The following is a 22,688-nucleotide window of genomic DNA, read 5'->3' as shown; positions in this document are numbered from 1 at the left end:
TTCGCATCCCTTACCTTTTGTGGTTAATGTTTCCAGTGGAGGGGATTTTTGGGGGGTATCTGGGAGTGAGCTGCTTGGGATCTTGGCCGAAGCGGGTTCGCGGATAGGTAGTGAGGATTGTGCTGGGGGTGGAGATGGAGATAGAAGTGCATCTTGAGGGAGAGGGAGAGGAGGGAATTCGCTCCTTTCGTCCCTTGGAGGTTGCTCCTTGAGTTTCGCTCTCCGGTATTCTTTTATGTTGATCGCCTCCGGGTTGGTAGGTGCGGGAGAGGGGCTCGTGGTAGCTCCTGCCGAGTGCTCGAATGGCTGAGGCTTCTGCTGCTCCGTGGTATTGGCTGTGGCGACACCTGGCTTTGGAGAGTGCTTTGTGATGGTATCAGTAGGCACCTGAGTCTCGGACGTCACGACGGCAGCCTGCTCGGCTCCATCGGCGGCAGTAGTAATTGGGTGAAACTCAGATTCCTCCTGCTCGGCCTTGGTGAGTTTGGAGTCTCCCGAGTTTTTGGCCTGCTTGGGTGGATTAGTAAGAATCTGACTCTCGGGTTTGTTCTGCTCTGTGATACTAACTTCGGCGTTCAGTGCGCTTACATCCTCCTCACTGTTCTTAGTAATTGCCAAACCCCCAAGCTCCTTCTCGATGAGTTCGTCGGCCCCAGAAGGAGCAACAGCAGGAGTAGTATTAGATGACGTAGCAGCTCCAGAAACACACACACCACCGTTCTTAAAACCGGAGGGGTTAGGAATGAATCTTGAAGGATTCTCGTGATACCAGGTCAATCCCCCGTCGCAGGGATCCATGAAAAAGTTGAACTTGGCATGTCCATCAATGAAGCACTCGGCAACCCTAAAGTCACTAAAGGAAACTGCCCAAGTCGCACCATGACGCGACAATTTACTACTCGAGGACTGAGAGCTCATGTAGTGCACATACCGAATCCTATAAAGCACCCTCTTACCATTAGAATCAAACACAGGATTCATGTCCTCAAGCTCTCGCAATCTCTCCTCCTTGAGATTCCACCTTCCGATAAACTCGCCAGTGAATTGTTCGAGAAAGTGAACCCCGTGGCAGACCATCTTCCCGGTATTCTCCTTGCGCCGGATACGATCGCCCACCCCTGTCATAGCCCGGGAGTACTCTTCGACCAACGCATCAGCTTTCCAGAGGTCCTCCTCAGATCCGAAAAACAGCTCGACGATGCGTGAGGTGGAGATGTTGAGGGAGTGCAGAACAATGCCGCGCTCAGCGAAGAAGTTACCGCTCTTGGTGAAAGCCCTTTGAATGCGCATATAGCGCTCACGGCCCCGCGGGTTTGGGCTCAGGACTTCGTAGTCGAGGTAGCAATGCCAAATCCACTTGTTGGTGCTCATTGGAAAGTAGGAGTTCAGGAGAAGCATGTGCAAGGTTGGCTGAGCGGGGTATCTGGGGAATGATACGAGTAGTTTGGGCTTGACGGGGACGGTAGTCCATTCATTGTCGGTATTTTTGCCCGGAGAGGAGCTCGTGGAATTGGTGTTTGCGGTGCTAACCATTTTGGAGTTTGGTGTTAAAAGATGTCTGTTTGAAAGTGAGGTGGTAAAAGACCTGTGTGTGGAGAGAAGGTTGTGTGTGGTGGATGGAACGAGGGAGGGGGAAAGCAAAGGTTAAATAAAAGGAGAAGAAAAGTGAAAGGTAGAGAAGGGTTTAGGGGGGGAGGTGGGAAAGGGGGGGGTAGCAATCGAATAAGTAAAGAAGGGTTGTCTCGTCCCTAAGACCGCGGGGAGGGTTTTAGTTTAAGAAATTTAGAGTGTGGCGATAGTTGGAGGAACGAAGGCAGTGGCGTGTACTAGAGAAGGTATTCGTGGGTGAGGAAAGAAAGAGAAAAGTATGACGATCCGTCGGATTTGCTGTAAGCATAGCTCATCACTCGTGAAATCCCAATTGGAATAATCGCTCGGCGGAGATAGTAAAATCATTGCTTGCTATCATACTCATCGTGCCGGATTACTTGTGGCAGGGAATGTTGAGCAAATGGATAAACCGGTGAAATTACTACTGCTTTCATACTGAATACCCATAGTACTATCTCCCAGACTTTACACAAAACATATCATAAACGAAACACCCGTATCATACATTTTGTTGTTCTAGCCCTACTTTATAACTTCCAGAATTCTCTAGACACTAGTACAGCGTGCTAAGGAGTCGAAAGCAACGAAAACATAAGTCTATCGAGAGCCAAATTGGCTGGAAAGTGAGAAGAGGCCCACCCTGTTGATCCCATTCTACCATTCTCTCAAGGCCCAGTGGAAGAAAAAAAATAGATATTGAAGAATAAAAGTGTGAAAATGAAAGAGGTTGAATCTAGACAGGTAGAACTAAAGCTCAAGAGAAGTGGAGAAGAAAAAAGACCACAAGCTTCCCTTACAAGGACACAATCAATACCACCCCTCTATCCAGCTCACTATCTGCTCCGTTTCACCAGGTCCCATTCTAGCCAGTCAGTCAGCTAAACACCTCCCCCACAGCTAGCCCGCCTATAACAGGACCACGACCAAGAACAGATGTCCAAACAAGAGTAAAAGAGCAGTATAAAAAAGATCAAGAAAACAAAACCTTCGCCCCCCCTACACCCCCAAAATTATTAGCTGCACTACCCAATAACAACTCCCTGCGCAGCCTCCTTCCCCTCAACCTTCACTTCGCCCTCTCCTCCACTACCACAACCAGTAGCCCCGGTAGCATCCTCAAGAGCACCCGCTTTCTTGTCCGCCCTCTTCTTGTCCGCCCTCTTCTTCTTAGTTGCTAGCTTCGCAAGCCTGCGCTTCTCTAAAACTTCCGGAGTGTAGATCTTTTCGATTTTTGGCTGGGAGGCATTGACAGGAGCTATATTAGCCCCGCCCTTGCTAACACTAACACCGGTCGGAGCAGTGGTGGCAGTTCTGGGAACAGTGTCAGACGGTCTGCGATTGATGTTTTGTCTTGGGTTTGACAGGCGGTGCTGGTGGTAGGATTGTTTGGTGGCAGTAGTAATAGCAGCAGCAGCGGTAGTTGTCTGGTCTACAAGCGCAGAGGCGGGGGCAGAATTGTTGTTGTCGTTGTTACCACAGGTAGGTTCCTTAGCCAGTGGGGTGACCTTCGCTCCGGGCCTCCTGGGATTAATGGGGTACTGGCGCTTTGCGTCCTCGGTGAGTGGAGGTCTCAGGACCCCAGCTGATGGAGCTGAAGGCACGAGAGGGGAGAATTTGTCGAGGGTGTCCGGGGGGGCGCCACTGAGAATTTGGGTTGCAATGGGCTTGCGATAGGGAGGGGGAGGTGGAGGGAGAAGCGGGAAGTGATTCTCTCTATCCCCTTGGGATTGGTTATTGGCTCTCCGTCCCCACATCTTTCCTATGGAGCGCGCTGCCGTAGCTTCACCCCCCTTGGGGCCTATGGGGGCAGTGGGAGTGATTCCGACCAAGTTCTGCAATGGCTGAAGTTTCTGCTGCTCGGTGGTACTGGCTTGGACTGCCTCCATACCTGTGGCCTGCTTCATGAAAGTATTGGTAGGTGCCTGAGCCTCGGGATTCTTCACGACGAGCCCCTCCTTGACTCCATCAGTGGGAACGGTGGAAGTCGACTGAATCTCAAATTTCTGCTGCTCGGCGCCTGTTGCTTTGACTTCCCCTAGGCTCCCGGTCTGCCATGAGGTATTAGGAGCCACCTGAACCTCGGGCCTCTCCTTGATGACAACTTGCTTGGCTCCGCCAGTGGTAGCAGTGGCAATCGGCTCAATCTCAGATTTCTGCTGCTCGATGCTAGTGACTTTGACATCCGCCGGGGTTTCAACCTGTTCAAGGAGATTAGCTAGGATCCTATCCTCAGGTTTCTTCAGCTCGGTGATGCTAACTTTGACGTCCAGTGTACTTTTAGCCTGCTCAGGGTCCTCAATAAGCGCCGGGCCCTCAGAATTCTTCTCAATGAGCTTATTGGCTCCAGAGGTAGTTGCAATAGCAGTAGTAGCGCCAGACGACCCAACAGTTCCTGGGACACTCCCACTACCGTTTGACGACCCAGAACTCCTCCGAAAACCGTTGGGGTTATGAAAGAATCTAGAAGGGTTATCCTGATACCACTTTAGCCCTCCGGAGCAGGGATCCATGAAAAAGTTGAATTCGGCATGTCCATCAATGAAGCACTCGGCAACCCTAAAGTCACTAAAGGTGACCGCCCAAGTAGCCCCAGTCCGCGACAACTGTTCACTCGAGGCCTGGGAGCTCATGTAGTGCACATACCGAATCCTATAAAGCACCCTCTTACCATTAGAATCAAACACAGGATTCATGTCCTCAAGCTCTCGCAATCTCTCTTCCTTGAGATTCCACCTGCCAACAAACTCGCCAGTGAATTGTTCGAGAAAGTAAACTCCATGGCAGACCATCTTTCCAATATTCTCTTTACGCCGGATATAGCCATCCGCTCCGGTCATGGCTCGGGAGTACTCTTCAACCAGCGCATCGGCTTTCCAGAGATCCTCCTCCGATCCGAAAAACAGCTCGACGATGCGTGAGGTGGAGATGTTGAGGGAGTGCAGAACAATGCCGCGCTCAGCGAAGAAGTTACCGCTCTTGGTGAAAGCCTTTTGAATGCGCATGTAGCGCTCACGGCCCCGCGGGTTTGGGCTTAGAACTTCATCATCGAGGTAGCAGTGCCAAATCCATTTGGGAACGTTCAAGGGGAAGTAGGAGTGCAGGAGAAGCATGTGCAAAGTTGGCTCGGCGGGATGCTTAGGGAAAGACACAAGTAGCTTAGGCTTGACTGGGATGGTAGTCCATTCATTGTCGGAATTTTTGCGAGGAGAGGAATTGGTGGAATTGGTGTTTGCGGTGCGAACCATTTTGATGTTTCTTTCCAAACGAGTTTCGCCTGAAAGTGAGGTCAGTGTTTGGTTCGAGAGAAGTGGTAAGGGAAGCTTGTGGTAAAAAGCGTAGAGTAAAGGTGGTGTGCGGTGGAGAGAGTGGTGGAGAGGGAAAACAAAAGTGGGGAAAAACTGAAGTGGGAAATGTAGGGAAGGGTTTGGGGAAAGTAGAGAAGGGCTTAGGAGGGAAAACCGTGAAAAATGGGTTAAAAGTGGTAAGAGTGGTGTATGTAAAGGAGACTTGTCCAGAATACCGTGGAGAAGGTTGTAGTTGAAGAAGTTTTAAGCTGTCACGGTAGTTGAGGGACCAAAGGTCGTGGTGTGTTCTAAAGAAATACCTTTATGGGTAGGTGGAAAACAAGAGAAAGAATCCAGCAAGCGCATAGCCCTTAGGGTTAATATTGGGTATGATACCTCTTTATATGATAAGATACGATATCTGGAAACTACCAGAGCCCTTCATGGAGTTTCACTCGACACCCCAACCCATTCGACTTATCCACTGGGGGGGGGAAAGCTGAGGATCTTATCCAACTCATCCAGATAACCCCACATCCACATATCGATATGCCTAACACTGGCAACTCAATATTAGCCCCTCCCCCCCTGTGCAAACGAGAAAATGGCGGGCAAGGCTCTTTGTATGATATGAGAGGCAAGAATGATTTGTAGGCTGACGCTTCGCACGGGTTGACGCCCGCAGCCGCGACGCGACCGAAATGGCCTCCCATTTGTTGGATCCTGATTAAGTTACCTCTACAACAGGCGGAGGATTAAACTACCGTGGCAACGCTATTTGAAGCGCGAAACGTCAAAAACAGGATTTAGAAAAAATACCTAGCTGGCTAATCCTATCAACCTTTTCCATTAGCTTTGAGAACTCTGAGACGTTTAGATGGAGATTCACCCGAGTAGAACTGACTCTGTCTGCCTAAACACATGCACTTCTTTAGGAGCCTAACAGCATCACAATACCCCTGAGCCGCCACGCCAGCACGGTGAATGTTTAGGCAAACAGGCTACTACAGTCGGTCTTGCTAAGGCGTATCTTTCTGGAAGCACTGCCCAATAGAATCCGAATGTAGCAAGTTTAAGTCGGGGAACTTCAAAAGAGCACCGGAGCTTGGGACCCCCTATCCGGGCCCCGTAACTGATATGGAAAACAAAAAAAAATTAGCACCACAAGTTCAGGTCTCGCATCCTCCTTCAAGTACTGTACTCGTACATACCAGCGCCCGCGATGGCTAGAAAGGTGGGTCCCGAATGACAGAAGATGCCTCAAGATATGGTTGCGAAGCTGTTTGTCAGCAACAAACCGCCTTATATGCAGAACCACTATGACTCCCCCGGAAAGCAGGAAAGTCAAGCTACCCTTCAAGTGACCCCAGGGGTAATAAAAGGCATTTAGGCGCGATCATTTTGCCATAGAAATAGAGGCCGTGGAAAAGCGATCATTCACCCCCTTTTCCTCATCAATACTTCCCATCCCCTCTGCATCTCAATACAATGAGAGTATGGGGCAACGAGAATCAAACCGCGTCCACCAAACACACCGAACCCGAGCCCTAATTTAGTATCCAGCAACAACAAACAACAAAGGAATAAAGCCTACGTGTCGTAGTGAACTTGGAGGCGAAGGAACGTGTGATTTCTTTATTTTGAATCAGGTAACCAGCTGGAGAAATTAGCAGTGCAAAATGCAATATTTTGATGAGAGTGAAAAAACTTGCCAGATATCATAGCAGCAAAGTTGGCCCCGCGGTTGGCCAGAGGAATGCCATAGAACCGCTCCAATTTCTCTTTTTCACCGAGGACCAGCCTTTAGGCGCGCTGCACTACACAGATGATGTACAGTACGAGTACAGTACGGTACTTCTTGTCTTCTTTATTTGTGCATCGGCGGTTGAGTTAGAAGTTTTCTGGGCGACGTCAGCATCCAATTGTTTTCGGCAGCACAGTGTGTTGGGGGCTTGTCAATTTGAAAACTCCTAAGGAGGTAGAGGGCAGTACTCGAGTATATCATAGTACTGTACTCGTATGGTTCCGGTCGCGATAAACCTGTAAGAGCGGCTATTAAGCAAAATACTTAGTAAGCATATAATTTGCTTTTTCTATGGGACTCTCCCAGCAAGAAGGCACAGTAAGGAGCATAAAATTCTGGCAGGGAGATTCTGTTTCATAGTTAGCAGTGAAAAAAAAAGTGATTAAGAAGGGATGTACTAACATGAAATTATTCTCCCTCATTGTCATGTATCCTCCGATGTGACTTATATACAGTGTTTTGAAACTCCTCAGTACCATAGATCAATCTATTTTGATAGGCCTTCATTATCCAAAGGCTTTTAGAATAAAACTTCCAAATGACATCCCCTCCTACCAATTCCAAAGTCTGCGGAATTGTTTCTTGCAAGACATCGATGTGATACCCACAATTTTCATGGGTAAAGTGTTTAGTGCGCCCCCAGTAATATTCTATCCAATTTAATTCACAATGGAACTTTGGATAGAATAGAACCTGGTGACCTTGATCCTCAATTTCCTCCTACAGCCACCCTTTTTGAGTATGAAAGTCTGGTTGGACATCAAGTAGACGCTGAGCACAATATTGATTGCAATCTTGATAGGTTTTTAACATCTTACAACCTGGACACTTCCAGTAAAGTGGAACGGCAGACAGGGCTTCCAGGCATGGTAAGTGGTGCTGATGAGAGGAGGATTCTTTTTTCTTGGCTTTTGACAACCTTGCGCTTTAACAATAGCAGCATGTTTCTTATCCCTCTCCTTACAACCTGCGCATTGCTTATCCCTACAATCTAGTTAGAGCCCATTTTTCTATAAGCCATGCTCTTGAAAAACTTCCCATAAGCCTTTCGGTTGACCTGGGAACCAATTATGGTCAGCAGAAATAACCATAGACTGCTCTGTAGGTGTGCCAGTCTCAATATTAAAAAAAAAGTATTTCGCATATAGGCTTGATCACCTCTGGGTCCCAAGTTTATTTCCTTCGTTTTGAGTGTATTAGGTGCAAAACAAGAATGACTAGTAGCATTATTGAAGAAGCAGAGAGCAGAGTAACACCCTGGAGAGTATAGCAATTCAATCATTAGAATCACAACATCCAAAATATGAGTTACCAGATTTTCTGACCTCCAATACCTATCATTATTCTTGCTATATTCAAAGAATTCGGTAGCATATCGCTTTTGTGGGTCAAGTCTTTTTACCCTGATGACAGCTTCCGGAATCTCTGGTGGTAATGTGACATGGCCATTAGGAAACAAGCAGTTACTTAACATAATGCCTTTCCCCCAGGTCTTCTTTTTCAAGTATACTTGATCTTTACTATATTATATGACTGATGTCTGCCATCATTGGCATTAAAGGTTGACTCATCAAGAGTGCATGGAACCAGTAACTTGGTCAATGAGGTAGTCTGAAGGTCTTGAGGCTTTTCACTTCCACTTTCATCATACTGGATGATCCGAGGTTTGAGTGCTTCTAATACATCCAGAAATTTATTCTGATAGCTGATCACATCTGATCGTTCATAGCCATCATAGTAGATTCCTTTTCAAATATCCTTATACTAATAGCCTAAGCTTTTCAACCACTGGTGTGCTGATCAGACTCATATTGACCTCCTCTTATACTTTGTTTCTGCCTGTCCTGCCCCTTTACAACTCATAGTACCGGTATACACAAGCTCGCCTATATCCTGTAGGACTGCCTACTCATGCTCATCTGAAAGCAGGTACTTCCTAACCTCTCTGACCAACCTTTGTGATGTAAGTTGTTCCCCCATCCCTGCAATAGTATTCCGAATATGTATTAATAATTCTTCATTATCATACAGAGTACTCATTCTCTGGAACATCTCCTACTCCTCTCATGGAATCACTCTATCATTTAGCCACTCTCTTGACCAGACTGGCAGTCTCTGGGCTACTCAACTTCACTTGCCAAATGTTGCTACTACTGCTTTCGCTGCAATCATTTGTGAACACTTAAGATTTTGTACCTGAAACTGCAGATATGCTAAAACATATTTGTACCGGTGCCGCCATTGTCCCCTTAATAACTTCTGAGCCTCTATTGCTTTTAACTTGAGATGTTTTTGAAGTTGAGTAATACCTTCTTCTATCTCTGCTAATTCCCTCTTATCTGGTATACTAATTTGTGCTGTAGTATGAGGAGCCTTGATTACTACTGGTAAACAGGCAGTACCTGGGACAGTATTATTCCGAATCTTTAAATTTTTAGTCAGTTTCCTATTGTACTCTTCGCCCTTTCCTATGTGTACTCAAGATCATACCTGCTGACGTTGAAATAAAGTTTCTATTTGGAGGCATTCGGCATATGCTTCGCCCATCTGTTTTTGCTCTGCCTTTTTCCTTCTCAAGTTCTGGTCAGAATCTCTAGGACCAGCACAGCCACGGAGCAGTTTTGGCCCTCCACACTTTTGACCCGTAATCGTGGTATCGAAGTCGGTAAGATTTATCATTTGTAGCTCCAAACCACTGGCACTTCCGAGTTCCTTCTTCACATTTAAGTTAATACTATTCTTTTCGCAATTTAGCTACCCTATACTCACTAGCAATATGTGTTAAAGAATATATACCAGTATTGGCACAACCTCCTCCTCCTCCTCCTCCTCTTCTGACTGTATTTCTTCCTCATTCGAGTTACTTGAGGTTTTTCTCACTGAGCCAAAATCCCATACTGGTACTACTGGAACTAACTCTTTGCTATTAACAGTTTCTGAGTCCTTATTCTTTCTGCTATTCCCCATGTTTACTGATACCTGTAACGATCCCCTTTTAGATAGTTAGTTCTTGGCGACGGGGAACGATACTTATCTTTTCTGTCTCCTTCTTTCTTTATCTTACAATAGCTCTAAGCCTCTACCTACGTTACCGATAGTACAAGACCTTTGTCTTCTATCGGAAACGTCTATCGTAAGCTTTCTCTAACTCGTCTTCGTGATGAGCGCTTCTTGTCGTAATGATATTGTTGCAGTAAAGATAAAGATCGTAAAGGTGTTTTATATTTGTTAAAGTAATAAGTAGGAAAAGTACTTAGAACAAAGCGTGAAGAACCTATCTTCCTTGGCCGCATCGGCCTCCTTATATAGTATTCTTCCCGCCTGTAGTCATGTGACCTAAAGTGGTCACATGTGCGAAACCAAATCATAACAAACTAATCATGTGACCAAAGTGATCACATGCTCAAAACCCCTGACCTTATAGCAAGGTCATGTACCAAAACCCATAAACCAATCATAACGCAATAAACAAGTCATATGACTCGACTGAGTCATATGCGCCAAACCCATGACCTCATAATGAGGTCATGTGCAAAACATAAATCATATGCGCAAGGCTTACCTACAAGGCATATTCGCAAGGCATACTTGTCAGGCGCACGTCCCATGACTCATACTTGAGCCATGTGCGAAAGCATCACAAATCCCACACATAACAAATCATATGACCCTAATGAGTCATATGTGTGAAACAACAACATACCTGTGACTCATAACTATGCGTCACATGGAAACCCTTTCCTTGCTAAGCCACATTCGTGACAATACCTTTCTTGTTGTACTCTGGTTTTGCCTTTCGGCAGCAAGCCGAAGTAGCTGCTTCATTCTCCGATTGTGTGCCATTGAGCTTAATTGTAGGTACTTAATCCTGATCCTTGTTTACATTCGAATTAATATCCTACATGTTCCTTCTGACTTTGGCTAACCTGTGTCTCAGTACCCCTGATTCATACCTCATACAAAATCACTCACTTTTGAACACTATTTTTGGTATCTTCCTCTTTTATTATTTGGTTTTTGAAATCGTAGAATCATTCTCCTCATTATTCTCTATGTTTCTACGCTTTTATTTCTTACCTCATGCTTTGTTTTTGGTACTAACATTCATGGTGAAAGCTTCGGCGGGTTTCGCGTTGCTCTCGACAGGTTATCGCGACCGGAACCATACAGCTCATAAGTTTTGTATGTTCCACAGGCAGAGAGTGCAACACCCGAGGCTTGTGGAACATACCAAACTTACGAGCTTTAACTCTGTATTTTGTGCTGGGCTTTGGTGTGGGTTGTATTGGACCAAGACTTCTGGGCTCCTACTGTGCTCGTAACCGCGCTTTACAAGTGCCTTGACAAAAGCCATCGTCTCCCATTCACACCAAAAGTACCGGTAGCCATTTTCGCAGCCACACAACGACACGCCCGCCTCAATCCATTATATACCAGCTCAAGGTATTAGGGGAATCAGACGTGTCCTGCATTGTTGGCTGGCATGTTCAAGCCCGAATTCCCCAAATGAGTGCCTTTCTCTGTGGGGCACCCATACAAATCCCGAGTGTTTGTATTATACGAATCCAGATATTTCGACACTCTAACCTTGGCTTGCGCAAGGGCCAACCCGCAATTAATTAATTGCAGCTAAAGAGACACGCGCAGTACTAAATCGTGGAGTCCCTAGTTACCCACTGCTCTTGAAGCGCTGTGGATCTTGTTCGATCAAATTTCGCTGATTTTGCTGGGCCCTCACCAGTATGATACATTTCCAGACAGGCCAGGTGATGCCTTATGTCCAAGGCTATAATTATCAACACGTGTGAAAACGGCTTAAAACCTTGTATATATCATACTGCACAATACCTACCGCCACTGACTACCTCCCTCCAGTTTTTGCATTGCCCAGAGCATCCAAAAGGTTAGCAGGTACGGTGCCACCGCTACCGTACTGAGTACAGTACTTATAATCCCGGTGCCGTCTCGCTACCAAGTGGCATCGCCTCCCAAGATGGATCGCTAAGCCTCGCTTGCATGTACAGTACCGGTATCATACTCGAGTATCCTCTCCTCAAACTACCCTACCAATTCACCAGCTAGCGCTCTTAAGGATGGATATCTACTTCAGTCTTCAAACCATACCGCCACGCCCACCTCATCTCTGAACTTCCAGCTCGGCTAAATTTCTCAGAAATTACCCGGAAATTCTCCTGCGAGTTTACCACTACTGTACCATACCCAGTTTAAATGTGGGTACAAGTACAAGTACAGTACAGGTACAATATATTCTGAGCCCTCAGCAAACCCACCGCGGAGATAGAGAGAGGCTGACTCGTCATTACTAACCATGTCCCTTTTAAATTCGCTAGTACCGTACTGTACGGGTACAATTCCCTTGGCCCAGCTCAAGTATTGTACCGGTACTCGAGTACTTGTACTCGTACTAGTACACTACATCAACTTGGTATCCGGTCCCTCAAATATATTAGTTAAAAGGCAAGGAATCATGCCTTTATTTTCTCAAATAAGTGCAGCGCCAATTTTGTATAAACCCGGAGACGCGTGGGCAATCAGCCACTGATCCCTTCATCTGTGCCAAATCCCGGGTACCCTCCCAGGCGAGGTGATAGGCAAGACCGCCGGTTTGACCCTGTCCAGTTATAACATCATCACCCGTTAGAGGAATAGACCCATCGACAGAAAGTCGACCACCCAGCCAATCAACGAATTCGAGCTTCGCAAAGCCGAAGACGAGCCATCGTTGCTATCATATGCACAGTACCGGCACCTCCGTACTAAAAGTAGTCGGAGGAGTCGGTAAAAAAAAAAAAAAAAAAAACCATACCTAAAAACGGGTCAAGTTAGGGGACACCATCCGTGCACAATTCGCGATCCGATATCTCGGGGAGCACCCTCACCACGCACGAAGCCCGGACAATCAGCGAAGCCGACGCCGCAGGACCGCATGCTACAAGTAGAATTACCGCAAGCGAATAAAGGATCCGGAGCCTTTGAACGAACTTTATCACACCGAGAGATTGGAAGTGATTTTATAATATGCTCGAAGCGAACTAGCCTTATCATTCCGTGGGTGGGCAAGGTCTAACGCCGGTAACAAACCCGAACCAGCGCCGCGCGGTTGGACCCCGCGATTGACTTCCGGTGATTCCGTCCTCCCGAGATGTTTCAGGATTATGGGCCATCGTGCTCGGGGTACAAGCACTTGGGAATACTATGTGTTTTCGCACAGTTAATTTAGGTTAACCCGCAAATTGATCCTTGTCTTGTACGAAAACATATTACTGGGTGCTTGTACCCGTACTGGTACGGGTAGGCTATGGTCCTACAGTACTACTACAGTACCGGTATTGTCATTCCTGAAAACAATTTGTCGTTTTCTCGGGAATCCCATTTTTGTGATTTTTTCTTTCTTTCTTTCTCCTTCCTTTTAACCTTCACGGATTTGGCTTGTGTACTGTACCCAGGCGTTCAACTGGATCAACCATACCGGTAAGATATGATATGTTTTGTTGTGCCGTTGGCGACAACCTGCACCCGTTTTGATTAACAGCTGCTAACTATATTAGAAATTTGGCCCCAGTAGACTTAACTTTGAACCCCGATAGCCTACTTCGAAAAAATTTCCTTTCTCCTGGTTGAATCTCCACCATATCATCCGCCAAATAACAGAGAGAAGACTGAAATAAAATTTCCTTTTGAGGGGACCTTAGCAGTTTGAAGCTAGGCATTCCCCAAGCTCAAAGGTGCTCCAGTTAGAGAATTCCCCCACCAGTTATGGTGAGGCAGGGAACAAGCATCTGAGTATCATAGTTCAGCTGACCCCGCGCGTAAGTTATCGTAGATACGCTAGCGAAGGCTAAAAAAAAGGTATTTTACCAAAATTCAGTACCAAAAAAACCAAAAACGACAACCGCTTCTGGAATGCCAGTAAGGCGTATAGTAGTAAAGCTAACAATCTGAAACCCCGTGGACTTACTGCCGGGACCAAAAGACTGACCAATTAGTCCGTTACACCATATCAACCCATGGACCCTTCCCTGCTCCCCGCTTCCTTATCCCGGGAGCGAACGAATCAAGGGTCTCTGGATCCAGTGGGAATCCGGGCCCGGACCATTAGAGTACTATACTTGTATTTCCTCCTGAATGAACCCAAATCGTCAAAGGGTCCCGAAAGGACTTATCCTGCTGGGCATATATAATAAGGGCACGGAAACCGCATGAATTGCCTTCCCTCCATCACTCCCCAGTTCGCCTCCTTCCACTCTTTTATCCTACTCCAGAAACCTCCTGGACGAGTGCCACACTTTCCTTCATTTCATATACACTCTTTTGACTGACCAATCTTTTTCGCAAACACTGTGACCATGTCCATATTTCTTTGGCTTTTGTTCCTTCCAGCTGTGCTGTGCCAACTCTCCTCCGGGAGTCTTAAAAAGTTTCCCAATGCTCTGGCGCTGGGAAACAACTTTGATCCGATAATTGCCGCCTACTGGACCGGTCTTCCTCACCATCGCCGGACACCTTTTTCGGTACGGAGATCTCTAAATTGTGTGATTGGGATATTTTTTTTACTTTTACTGACAAGTTTAGGTGTCGCCTGATGGGAAATCGGCCTATTTGGCCTACCTTTCGACTTCATATGCTAGTGTTTTCATTCAGCAGGTTGACCCGGCCACATTCGCAGCGGTTGGTAAGCCCGTTGAGATATCCGGTGCCAGAGAGGGTATGTGAATATTACAATGCAACCCCTATGCCATTGCTGACATAGTCCAGCCGGCGGTCTTGTGGCAAGAAATGATGGGTTTGCCGTCTTGGTCAATATCGACAACCCATCGACAGAGCACCCGATATCTACAATTGTCCGGTACAAGGGTGGCACCAAGGCATGGACCAGGCCGGTCAATGGACCAGGAGTCCACGAGTCGGATGGGGTGAGTCGAAATGAATCGCAAACACCGGTCCCACTTACTAACGCGCCTTGTGTAGCTGTCTTCTTCCCCCGACATGAACGGTGACTTGGTGTACTCCGAGGCGGCAGGGCTATATGCCGCATACTTTGTTGTCACTGGTGAGCTTCCCGAAGAGATGCTCCCAGTATTTGGGCTGAGGGTGGTACCGTAGCATATACCGGAGGGGCATCAGGGCACTTTGGTGATTCTATTCAATATGTCAACGATAGTGGCGAGATTAAAAACATTGCTGGCGCTTCGAGCACATTCGGGTGCTCGCACAACACGGGAATAGCTCTCGAGGAGGCGGATGCTGCGCCGTTCGCCAGTGTCTGCGCAGAGGATCACGGGTAACTACATTCCGGGGCTCATCTTATCACAGACACTGATTTTCAAAAAAAAAAAAAAAAAAGTGCCATCTGGTTGAACACGAAAACTCAATACATGAGCGGCGTTAAAATCGCTAACGAGAACACCACCAACGGTGTCAGTGGAGAACCGAGTAAGTATCTCTGCCGCCTATCTTGTACAGTACTCATTTCTAACACATCGCGGTACATAGTGGGCGGCATGGGTGGCTCTTACAGCAGTCTGGCTCTATTCCCCGGAACATCGACATATATCTTCGCTTGGCAATCCCGCGGCGCGGTTTCCTTGACACGGGACGACTGGATGGGTGATGGCTATACCTCCTGCTCTCCCCGTTGGCTCAACCATAATGTAGCCATTTCAATGCTAAAGGATAAGTCTACCCTTCAAGGCCCAGAAGCCATCTCGAAGGTCGGAGCAGCTAGCGGAGACGATCAAGTGACCTGGATCACAAAGTCATCGACAACAGACCAGCAGAATGTCAGGGTAGCTGCGCTGGACTCTTCCAACGCCATTGTCACCTGGGAGCAGCTTTCAAATCCACACTGCGATCCCGTGCCATTGTCATGCACGGGGACATTCTCGGGAACCTTCTTCCAGCAGGTCGATTCACAGGGCAAGAAGGTTGGAGAGGCGATTTCCGCTAAAGATGTCCTTGTGGCGGGCGACATGCAAAGGATTGAAGGGAAGGGTGTTTGTTGGCCGTATGTGAGCATGGACTGGGACTTGAGCCAGCCGAAGGATAGAGGGACATATGTTTCCTCCATGTCATTCGCCTGCATTGGAGGTAGTGGTTCCGGTACTCCAGCACCCACTTCCCAACAATCGACCGCTACACCTTCAGAGACGGCCCCGCCTGTCGCTGGGCCTTCTGAGACAAAGACGGAGAGCTCCGCGGCATCAGTTCCAAGCCCCGCTACCACACTCGTCACCCCCGAGGCCACGAATATGAATACTAGATCCCCCGCAACGACCCCCACATCAAGTGCACCATACGCCTTCACAACATGTGATGCCAAAAATGGATGTCCAGATGGCCTTCGCTGCTACTCATTCAAATCAGGATACTCGGTCTGCATACCCGCCTAGGGCTCTTAATTGGTAATTGGGGGGGAGGGGGAAAAGGCAGCCAAGTTTAATGTATTGTACTCGAGGGGCTACTCGCGAACACAAATCCCTTCCAATGTTAATAAATAGATAAAATAAAAAGAGGGAAAAGAGGATTAGAGAAAAGATTAATTACCTGCAGTGACACGAAATGGTGCCCAATACCGTATGTGCTCCACCGGGTTGCAACATATTGCGCAACGTTCCCCAATATATACACACGTGTACAGTACCGTACTGTACCTGTACAGATAAGCTAAACGGGGGGACCATTCTAATGTCTTCACGCCCAGAGTCAAATGCTAGCAATCCGGTTGGTCCCGCCTCACACATCAAGAGTTCTCTTTTGAATCACAAATCATGGCTAACTCGCAGTACGGTAGTATGATACCCAATTCCCATATAGCCCTGAAATTTTCCTCTGGCCAAGAATCACCACAACCACACCAGCCCAGCCAGGTACTTTACTGTATGATACAAGTACAGTACAAGTACAAGTACAGCGCAGGCACCGACCAACCACGGCCCAAAGAAAGAAAGGAGATCCCAGTGAACCCCCTCCTCCCTAGTTCACCTCTCTATCAAAAGCTCCGCAAAGTGCTAGTAACAACAGTACTGCACAGTACAGCACACTACTCATGCGCCGAGAAAGAAGGAAGAACAAAGGCGAGATCCGAATAGTTCTATAATCTGTCGCTATGATACAACTCTTTCCTTCTTCGAAACAACAACAAAAAAAAAAATGGAACAGCGAGCCAGCCAGCGAAGGAATGAATTCCCTTCCTATAGGGCCGTATGAACACAAGTAACCGGTATGATAACTGTGTATCATACCTAGGTAGGTATGGTAATTATGATAATATTATTATGATAAGTCTAACCAGAGCACAAACCAACCCCCTCCCCGCCCCCCTCAAGAAGTCCGGGCGCGCAATAACCCATCCTACAGCCGCAAGAAAGAAAGTAACATGGTCAAGGTAATCTCACTACCGTTACACTCACATAGCATGCAGGAACTAGACTAAATGCACGTCCCGCCCGCATGCCCGCACCAGCCACCACCACCACCCCCCCCCAAAAGGAAAGGGTAAATTAGATAACCTTACTTTATGATACTGTTATCTCCCGAGTAGAGTATATATATCGAACCTGGTTGGTATCGTATCGTACTCCATGCCACAAAAAAAAAAAAAAGCCCCCCGAATAACCTCCCGACCTCGATGCAGTTGGCGACGGATATTTTACTGCGGTGCGATGTCCTCGAGCACGGTACAGTACATAGGAAGGAGGGGAGGGGAAGTGGGGTGTATGGAGGGCTGAAATGAATGATACGGCGGCTTGCTTGGCGGAGTTATTTTTTATTTTTTTCCCTTCTTCCCGTTTGTGTTACGGGAGATATTTACACAGTTATTTACTTGTTTGTGCTTCTTCTTGTTTGGCGTTATGCTGTGATGTTGTCGACGACCCAGGTACGGTGGGTACTATACAGTAACTGTTTTGTGGGATTGCTGCTTTGTTGGATCTATCATGCTTCGGGCGAGCGGGCGGGAAGAGAGGGAGAGGGTCATGGAGTGGAAAAAGGTAACAGATGATTCTCCAGAGATTGAGGGAGGCTTTATAATCCACCCCCCTCCTCTTCCTGCTCCTCGCATTCCCTAGTCACACTCCCCAATACATACGATACCCCCCCCCCACTCCTCCTCCCTATTATCCCCAAAAGAAATGATCTGCCTAACCACCCTCCTCTTCCTCTTCCTCCCACTCCTCCTAGCCAACCCCGCAAGCACCTGCACTCCACCAACGGACCCTCCAACCCCAACGTTCACAGCGCCCTTCTCAGTGCAAGTACAAAACACAAGCTACCCGCAGATCAACAATCGCTTCCTAAACTTCTGGCAAGCGGGCGGCGGGGACCAGCACCTGTACCTGTCCCCGGCGGGCACGCCGGTCGCCAACCTATCGCTGGCAAGCGGTATTCTTCAGCGCGCTCCGGACGGCATTCTGCAAAAGACCATGTTGAGGGCTGTTATCAACGGCGAGGTGAGTGAATCGTCCCCCCCCCCCTCCAAGAGGGAGGGAATGTGCACTACTGATAGTGGGGGAAAATAGTATACCGCTTCGGACAACACTACGAAAATGTTCTTCACCGGGCGTGGCGATCCGAGGGCCATGTTTGATGCTGGGTGGGGGTGTAATGCCACCGATGACTCCGCGCAGAGGGAGTTGGTGTTCCGGGGTAGGGGGGCTGGTCTCGGGGGGCATATCTGTGTTAGGTTGGCGAGCGGGAATCGGTGGGAGTTTAGGTACTCGCCGCCGGGCAATACTGGTTCGTTTTTTTCTCCCATCCTCTCCCTGCATTCTTTCCCCGACTTTGGGGCCCGAGTGATTTGTTGTGGCTAACTTAAAGTGCTCGTATCATAGCGACCAGGAGATTGTGTATTAGGGTCACGTTAGCGTTAATTCCTACTGTTTGATGTGGAGGGAGTGGTAATTTATGTGGTCTGAATGAAAAGTGCCGCACGCGCGAGCAAATTATATAATACTACGTTTGAGACGGAATGATGGGGTGAGGCGTGACCAATTGTCTCCTCAGTTAGTTTAGTTTCCCAGGTCAATGGAATGAATGATAATTCAGGAAAAAAAAGAACTATTTGTCTCATAACAGTCAATTAATCATCAATCAATCCCCCTCAACCCCAGCATCATCACCCTCGTCAACCCTAACTCCAACCTTCCCATCCCGATTACTCCTCCAAACCCCATCCCCGCCCACAAACCTCTCCATCTTCCAAACCTCCACCCTCTCCTTAACCTTCTCCAGCGCCTCCTCCCCGCCCCGCCAAGTCTCTCCCCGATGCTTACCCGCGACGGCGATGAGCACGCTCTCCTCGCCGATGGGCACCTCGCCGATCCTGTGCACAATGCATATCGCCATCAACCCCCGCTCCCGGAGCACCTCCTCACATATGGACATCATGGTCGCCAGGGCTCGGGGAGTGTAAGCGGTGTAGGCGAGGTGAGCGACGGGTTTGTTGTCAAAGTTGTCGCGTGTTGTTCCTGCATTTGCTTTTCGTCAATTAAGGGAAGATGGGGGGTTGGGCGTAGTGTGGTGTGGTGGTTGGGTACCAGCAAATAAAACTAGAGCTCCAGCTTTCGGAGACCTGACCCTATCCATGACTTGAGTGATGGATAGTGGGGCGCTGGTGAGCTCGACGTGGATATTCTCCTTCGTGAGGAATTCTGGATGTGGGGATTGTTTCCCCTCCCATTCCTTTTCCTTTTCCCCCTCTACCTTGTTTGCTTGTTCCGACATTTTGGATTTTGGCCCCCCTCTCTGGTTATTCTGGTTGGCATGGGTTTAAGTTGAGTGTGGTGTGTGGTTGGCCCAATAGCTGATCAGCTTCCCCACCTAAACCCGAATAGTGAAATGATGAGTCAGCCATCTGTTGAACACCACATTTACGATTGAAAAACATCCACTTCTCCCCACCTATCCCAACTTGGGGACATGGGTAAATTCACTTCCAATATTGGAAATTATCACCGTTTGAATGGCTCCAGGGCCCAATCTCCCTTTTCCAAACTGGAACCATGCTGCTTTGTGAAAACCAAGTTTACGGACAGCGGTTCTGGACACTTGTATTGGATCCCAAAAGAATTGTATGATATAAAGATTTTATAGACAGAAACGAAAGACTAATAGATCAAATACATGTAAAGGAGAAAAGAAAGACAAATCAGATGATGAATGAAAGGAACTGACAAGGGAAAAACAGGCTGCCTTTTATCCTTCATCTGGGTCGCTTACAGCATATTCCTAGCATATTACAAAACGGGTGGGCATTCCGCTTCACTTAGCTCCCATTTACTGTTTCTTCCAAGGATGAAAATATCTGGCCGAGGGTATGAACTGACCGAGGGCATGAGAATCACCGCAGATATACCAGTCCACGGCATGTCCACATGATACGGGTATCGTGTTCAAAATGAGTTTGTCGGAAATGCTGTCCCGAGTGGTATCATAGTTTTAATGTGACAGTCATTGGTCAAACATGTAGAGTAACTTAGCACTCGCGAGGTTGTATGTATGATGTATGATATATTTGGGGGGATTAGGTATCATAAAATGTAAAAGAATTTAGCATTGGCCTATAAACCTGGAAAATCAACTATTTCTAAACTGAAATAAAGCTGCTTAGTAGAACTTGCCTGGTTTGGACAGGGGAATTTGGTAATTCTCCCGAAAAGTGAGTGTACGAATGTTAGTACATTTGATGATAGGTATGTTTTAGGTAGACAATTGCATTCAGGTGCCATGCTCTGAGAATTCACTTGCTAACTGTTTTTGGCTTCGGTCCTTGGCGTCATTTTAGAGTTTGAATTGGAGGCATAATTAAATATAAAACAGGTATGTACTAGTTGTCCTTGGTTCAAGTTTGAACAAAATCGATTGCTCATCCCTCCTAAGACTAGTTATCACATTTCTGCTTAATTGGAATCAACTCTGTGGAACAGAACACTATATCAGTGAGCTTAAAGTTTTAAACTGTTCTAACAATATTCAACAGACTCAGGAGAAACAAACTACCAGTCTCAAGTACCAGATACTCTATTCCAAGGTCAACATGCTTGGAGCAGAGAAGAGACTTAGCATTATATTTGCAAGCTTTGAAAAGCTTGCCATACCCATTGACCAGATGTTGGAGCAGGCAAAGCACAAGATCAAAGGCTTCAGAGATGATCCGGTCTAGCAGATAATAGAAATAGTTTATGAAAATACTGTCCAATTAATTAAAGGTGAAGGCTATTCAACAGAGTCAGAGAAAGATATTAAAGAAGCCAACTCTGTCTAGAAAAGAAAAGATTACATCTTGTCTTGCCTTTCAACTCTTTGAGTATAAGAAGAATTGTAAGTAAAACCAAGTTGTTACAAGTTGGCTTCTTTAATACCTTTCTCTAATTCTGTGAGATAGACTTCACTCCTGATAAATTGGACAGTATTTCTGTAAACCATTTCCTTTATTTGCTTGACTTGATCATCTCTGAGATCTTTGATCTCAGGCTTTCCCTGTGCTACCATCTTGCCAAAGAGTATAACAAGTATTTCAAAGTTTGCAAATATAATACCAAGTCTCTTTTCAGCCTTCAAATATGCTGACCTTGGAGAAGGCAGTCTAGTACTTGAGATTGGTGGTTTGTAGATCATTAAAATATTACATTTACTGAAGTAGTGTCATCTGTAGTCACCTCTGAAGAAGCAGTTTTATGCTTAGGATTTATTGATTTCTTTTGCTAAATATTGTCACCTAGTTAGAACAGTTTGTAGGTAATAGTATTGAACTCTTAAGCCTACCAGAGTACAGTTGGCCCTACATGCAGGGTAGACATGAGTGGAGTAGTATCATATTAGAGTCCACTGGGCCTCAATACTAGCTTGGTGGAGGTTCTGAGTGTGGCCAGTATTTATTTCTCATGGATTTAGTTAGTTAGTTTTCAATAAATATTGAATGTGGACAAAATTAATCACGATTTAACAGAGGAAAATCTTTGGCGATGATAACCACACTCACCCACCAATCTACTATCATGAAAACAAAAACAAAAATTAAAAGATGTAAATATATAGTAGAAATTAATATTTAATATACCATCTATCAGCCTTAATAATTGCCTCTATTCTATCCACCATTGATTGAGCTAAAGTATCAAAAACCTTTAGGTCAAGAAGTTCTCAACAATAAGTAATGGCCTCTACTATTTGCCTTCTTGACTACATTGACATTACCCTTCATAAGATATAGCTCAGGGTAGTACTTGTGAAGCTTATCTTTCACCAGAGACCTAATATTTTCAATCGGATTGAGATCTAGTGAATAGGCAGGAATTTCCATTAGTGTAATTCCCTACCCTCTGAGCCATCTCCTAAAAGGCAAGTGAGTCTTAGCATTGTCAATGATAAAAAATACCTCTTCTTCTCCAGCCTTTTCTCTGATATTCTCCCATATACCTAGAAAGTCATAATAATCATAAACATCAATAATTGACTTGCCAGTAACTCCACCGCTAGCAGAAGAAGGATCTGGAAAAACAGATATCCAACACACTTGTGGAAGTCAATGAAATTCGGAAAACTATTTCTCCCAATCCTGTACGGATCTTAGTGTAACGTGTTCGCAAGGTGCTAATCACGTTATCGGTAATAGATACGATAGTTGGCAGGTGGCCTGCTCTTCCAGAGAGGAGACGAGAGCTGAGAACTAAAGGAGGCTTCGAGGGTGTACTGGGGAACAAAGAAGTAACCGTTCAACCAAGTATATTGAAATACTGTCTATCGAAGTCTGCCTTTTCCATTGTAGAAACAGGCGGTCTTTTAAATACACAAATCTGTTCATGTCTAGCATGAGCGAAACTAATCAAAGGTATCAATCGATACACTTTGGTAAAACTCTTTAAGTATCAAAGCGATACTTAAAACAAAACATAAAACAAAACTAAGTATCAAACGATACTTAAAACAAACCAAGTATCAAACGATACTTAAAACAAAACATAAAACAAAAC

At 46.4% G+C, this 22,688-nt stretch overlaps 4 protein-coding genes; 2 read left to right on the top strand and 2 right to left on the bottom strand.

The window, feature by feature from the left end:
* Window positions 1-2,090: 2,090 nt before the first annotated feature.
* Window positions 2,091-5,500, bottom strand: GSTUM_00008219001 (uncharacterized protein). XM_002839913.2 has 2 exons: window positions 3,870-5,500; window positions 2,091-3,809 (listed from the first exon to the last, which is right to left on the bottom strand). The coding sequence occupies exons 1-2, from the start codon at window positions 4,854-4,856 to the stop codon at window positions 2,634-2,636; spliced, it is 2,163 nt and encodes a 720-aa protein (XP_002839959.1). The 5' UTR covers window positions 4,857-5,500; the 3' UTR covers window positions 2,091-2,633.
* Window positions 5,501-14,066: 8,566 nt separating this feature from the next.
* On the top strand, window positions 14,067-16,253 carry GSTUM_00008218001 (uncharacterized protein; the record flags this gene model as incomplete). XM_002839912.2 has 7 exons in its annotated part: window positions 14,067-14,231; window positions 14,293-14,425; window positions 14,476-14,633; window positions 14,689-14,770; window positions 14,824-15,001; window positions 15,065-15,153; window positions 15,214-16,253. The coding sequence occupies 7 exons, from the start codon at window positions 14,067-14,069 to the stop codon at window positions 16,107-16,109; spliced, it is 1,701 nt and encodes a 566-aa protein (XP_002839958.1). The 3' UTR covers window positions 16,110-16,253.
* Window positions 16,254-16,487: 234 nt separating this feature from the next.
* Window positions 16,488-17,558, top strand: GSTUM_00008217001 (uncharacterized protein; the record flags this gene model as incomplete). XM_002839911.2 has 1 exon in its annotated part: window positions 16,488-17,558. The coding sequence occupies one exon, from the start codon at window positions 16,488-16,490 to the stop codon at window positions 16,806-16,808; it is 321 nt and encodes a 106-aa protein (XP_002839957.1). The 3' UTR covers window positions 16,809-17,558.
* A 1,069-nt stretch (window positions 17,559-18,627) lies between these two features.
* On the bottom strand, window positions 18,628-19,490 carry GSTUM_00008216001 (uncharacterized protein). XM_002839910.2 has 2 exons: window positions 19,254-19,490; window positions 18,628-19,184 (listed from the first exon to the last, which is right to left on the bottom strand). The coding sequence occupies exons 1-2, from the start codon at window positions 19,438-19,440 to the stop codon at window positions 18,808-18,810; spliced, it is 564 nt and encodes a 187-aa protein (XP_002839956.1). The 5' UTR covers window positions 19,441-19,490; the 3' UTR covers window positions 18,628-18,807.
* Between the last annotated feature and the right edge of the window lie 3,198 nt (window positions 19,491-22,688).

Source organism: Tuber melanosporum, assembly GCF_000151645.1.
Source record: "Tuber melanosporum whole genome shotgun sequence assembly, scaffold_43, strain Mel28".
In the NCBI taxonomy this organism is placed as follows: domain Eukaryota; kingdom Fungi; phylum Ascomycota; class Pezizomycetes; order Pezizales; family Tuberaceae; genus Tuber; species Tuber melanosporum.
Note: the sequence above shows the minus strand (reverse complement) of the source record. Positions and strands in the feature narration are given on the sequence as shown.

Coding starts and splice junctions, on each gene's coding strand:
- GSTUM_00008219001 (XM_002839913.2), bottom strand. CDS start 4,856: ATGGTTCGCACCGCAAACACCAATTCCACCAATTCCTCTCCTCGCAAA. Junction 3,810..3,869: donor AAAGTACACTGGACGTCAAA/GTTAGCATCACC, acceptor CTCCTTGAACAG/GTTGAAACCCCGGCGGATGT.
- GSTUM_00008216001 (XM_002839910.2), bottom strand. CDS start 19,440: ATGTCGGAACAAGCAAACAAGGTAGAGGGGGAAAAGGAAAAGGAATGG. Junction 19,185..19,253: donor AGCTCTAGTTTTATTTGCTG/GTACCCAACCAC, acceptor AAGCAAATGCAG/GAACAACACGCGACAACTTT.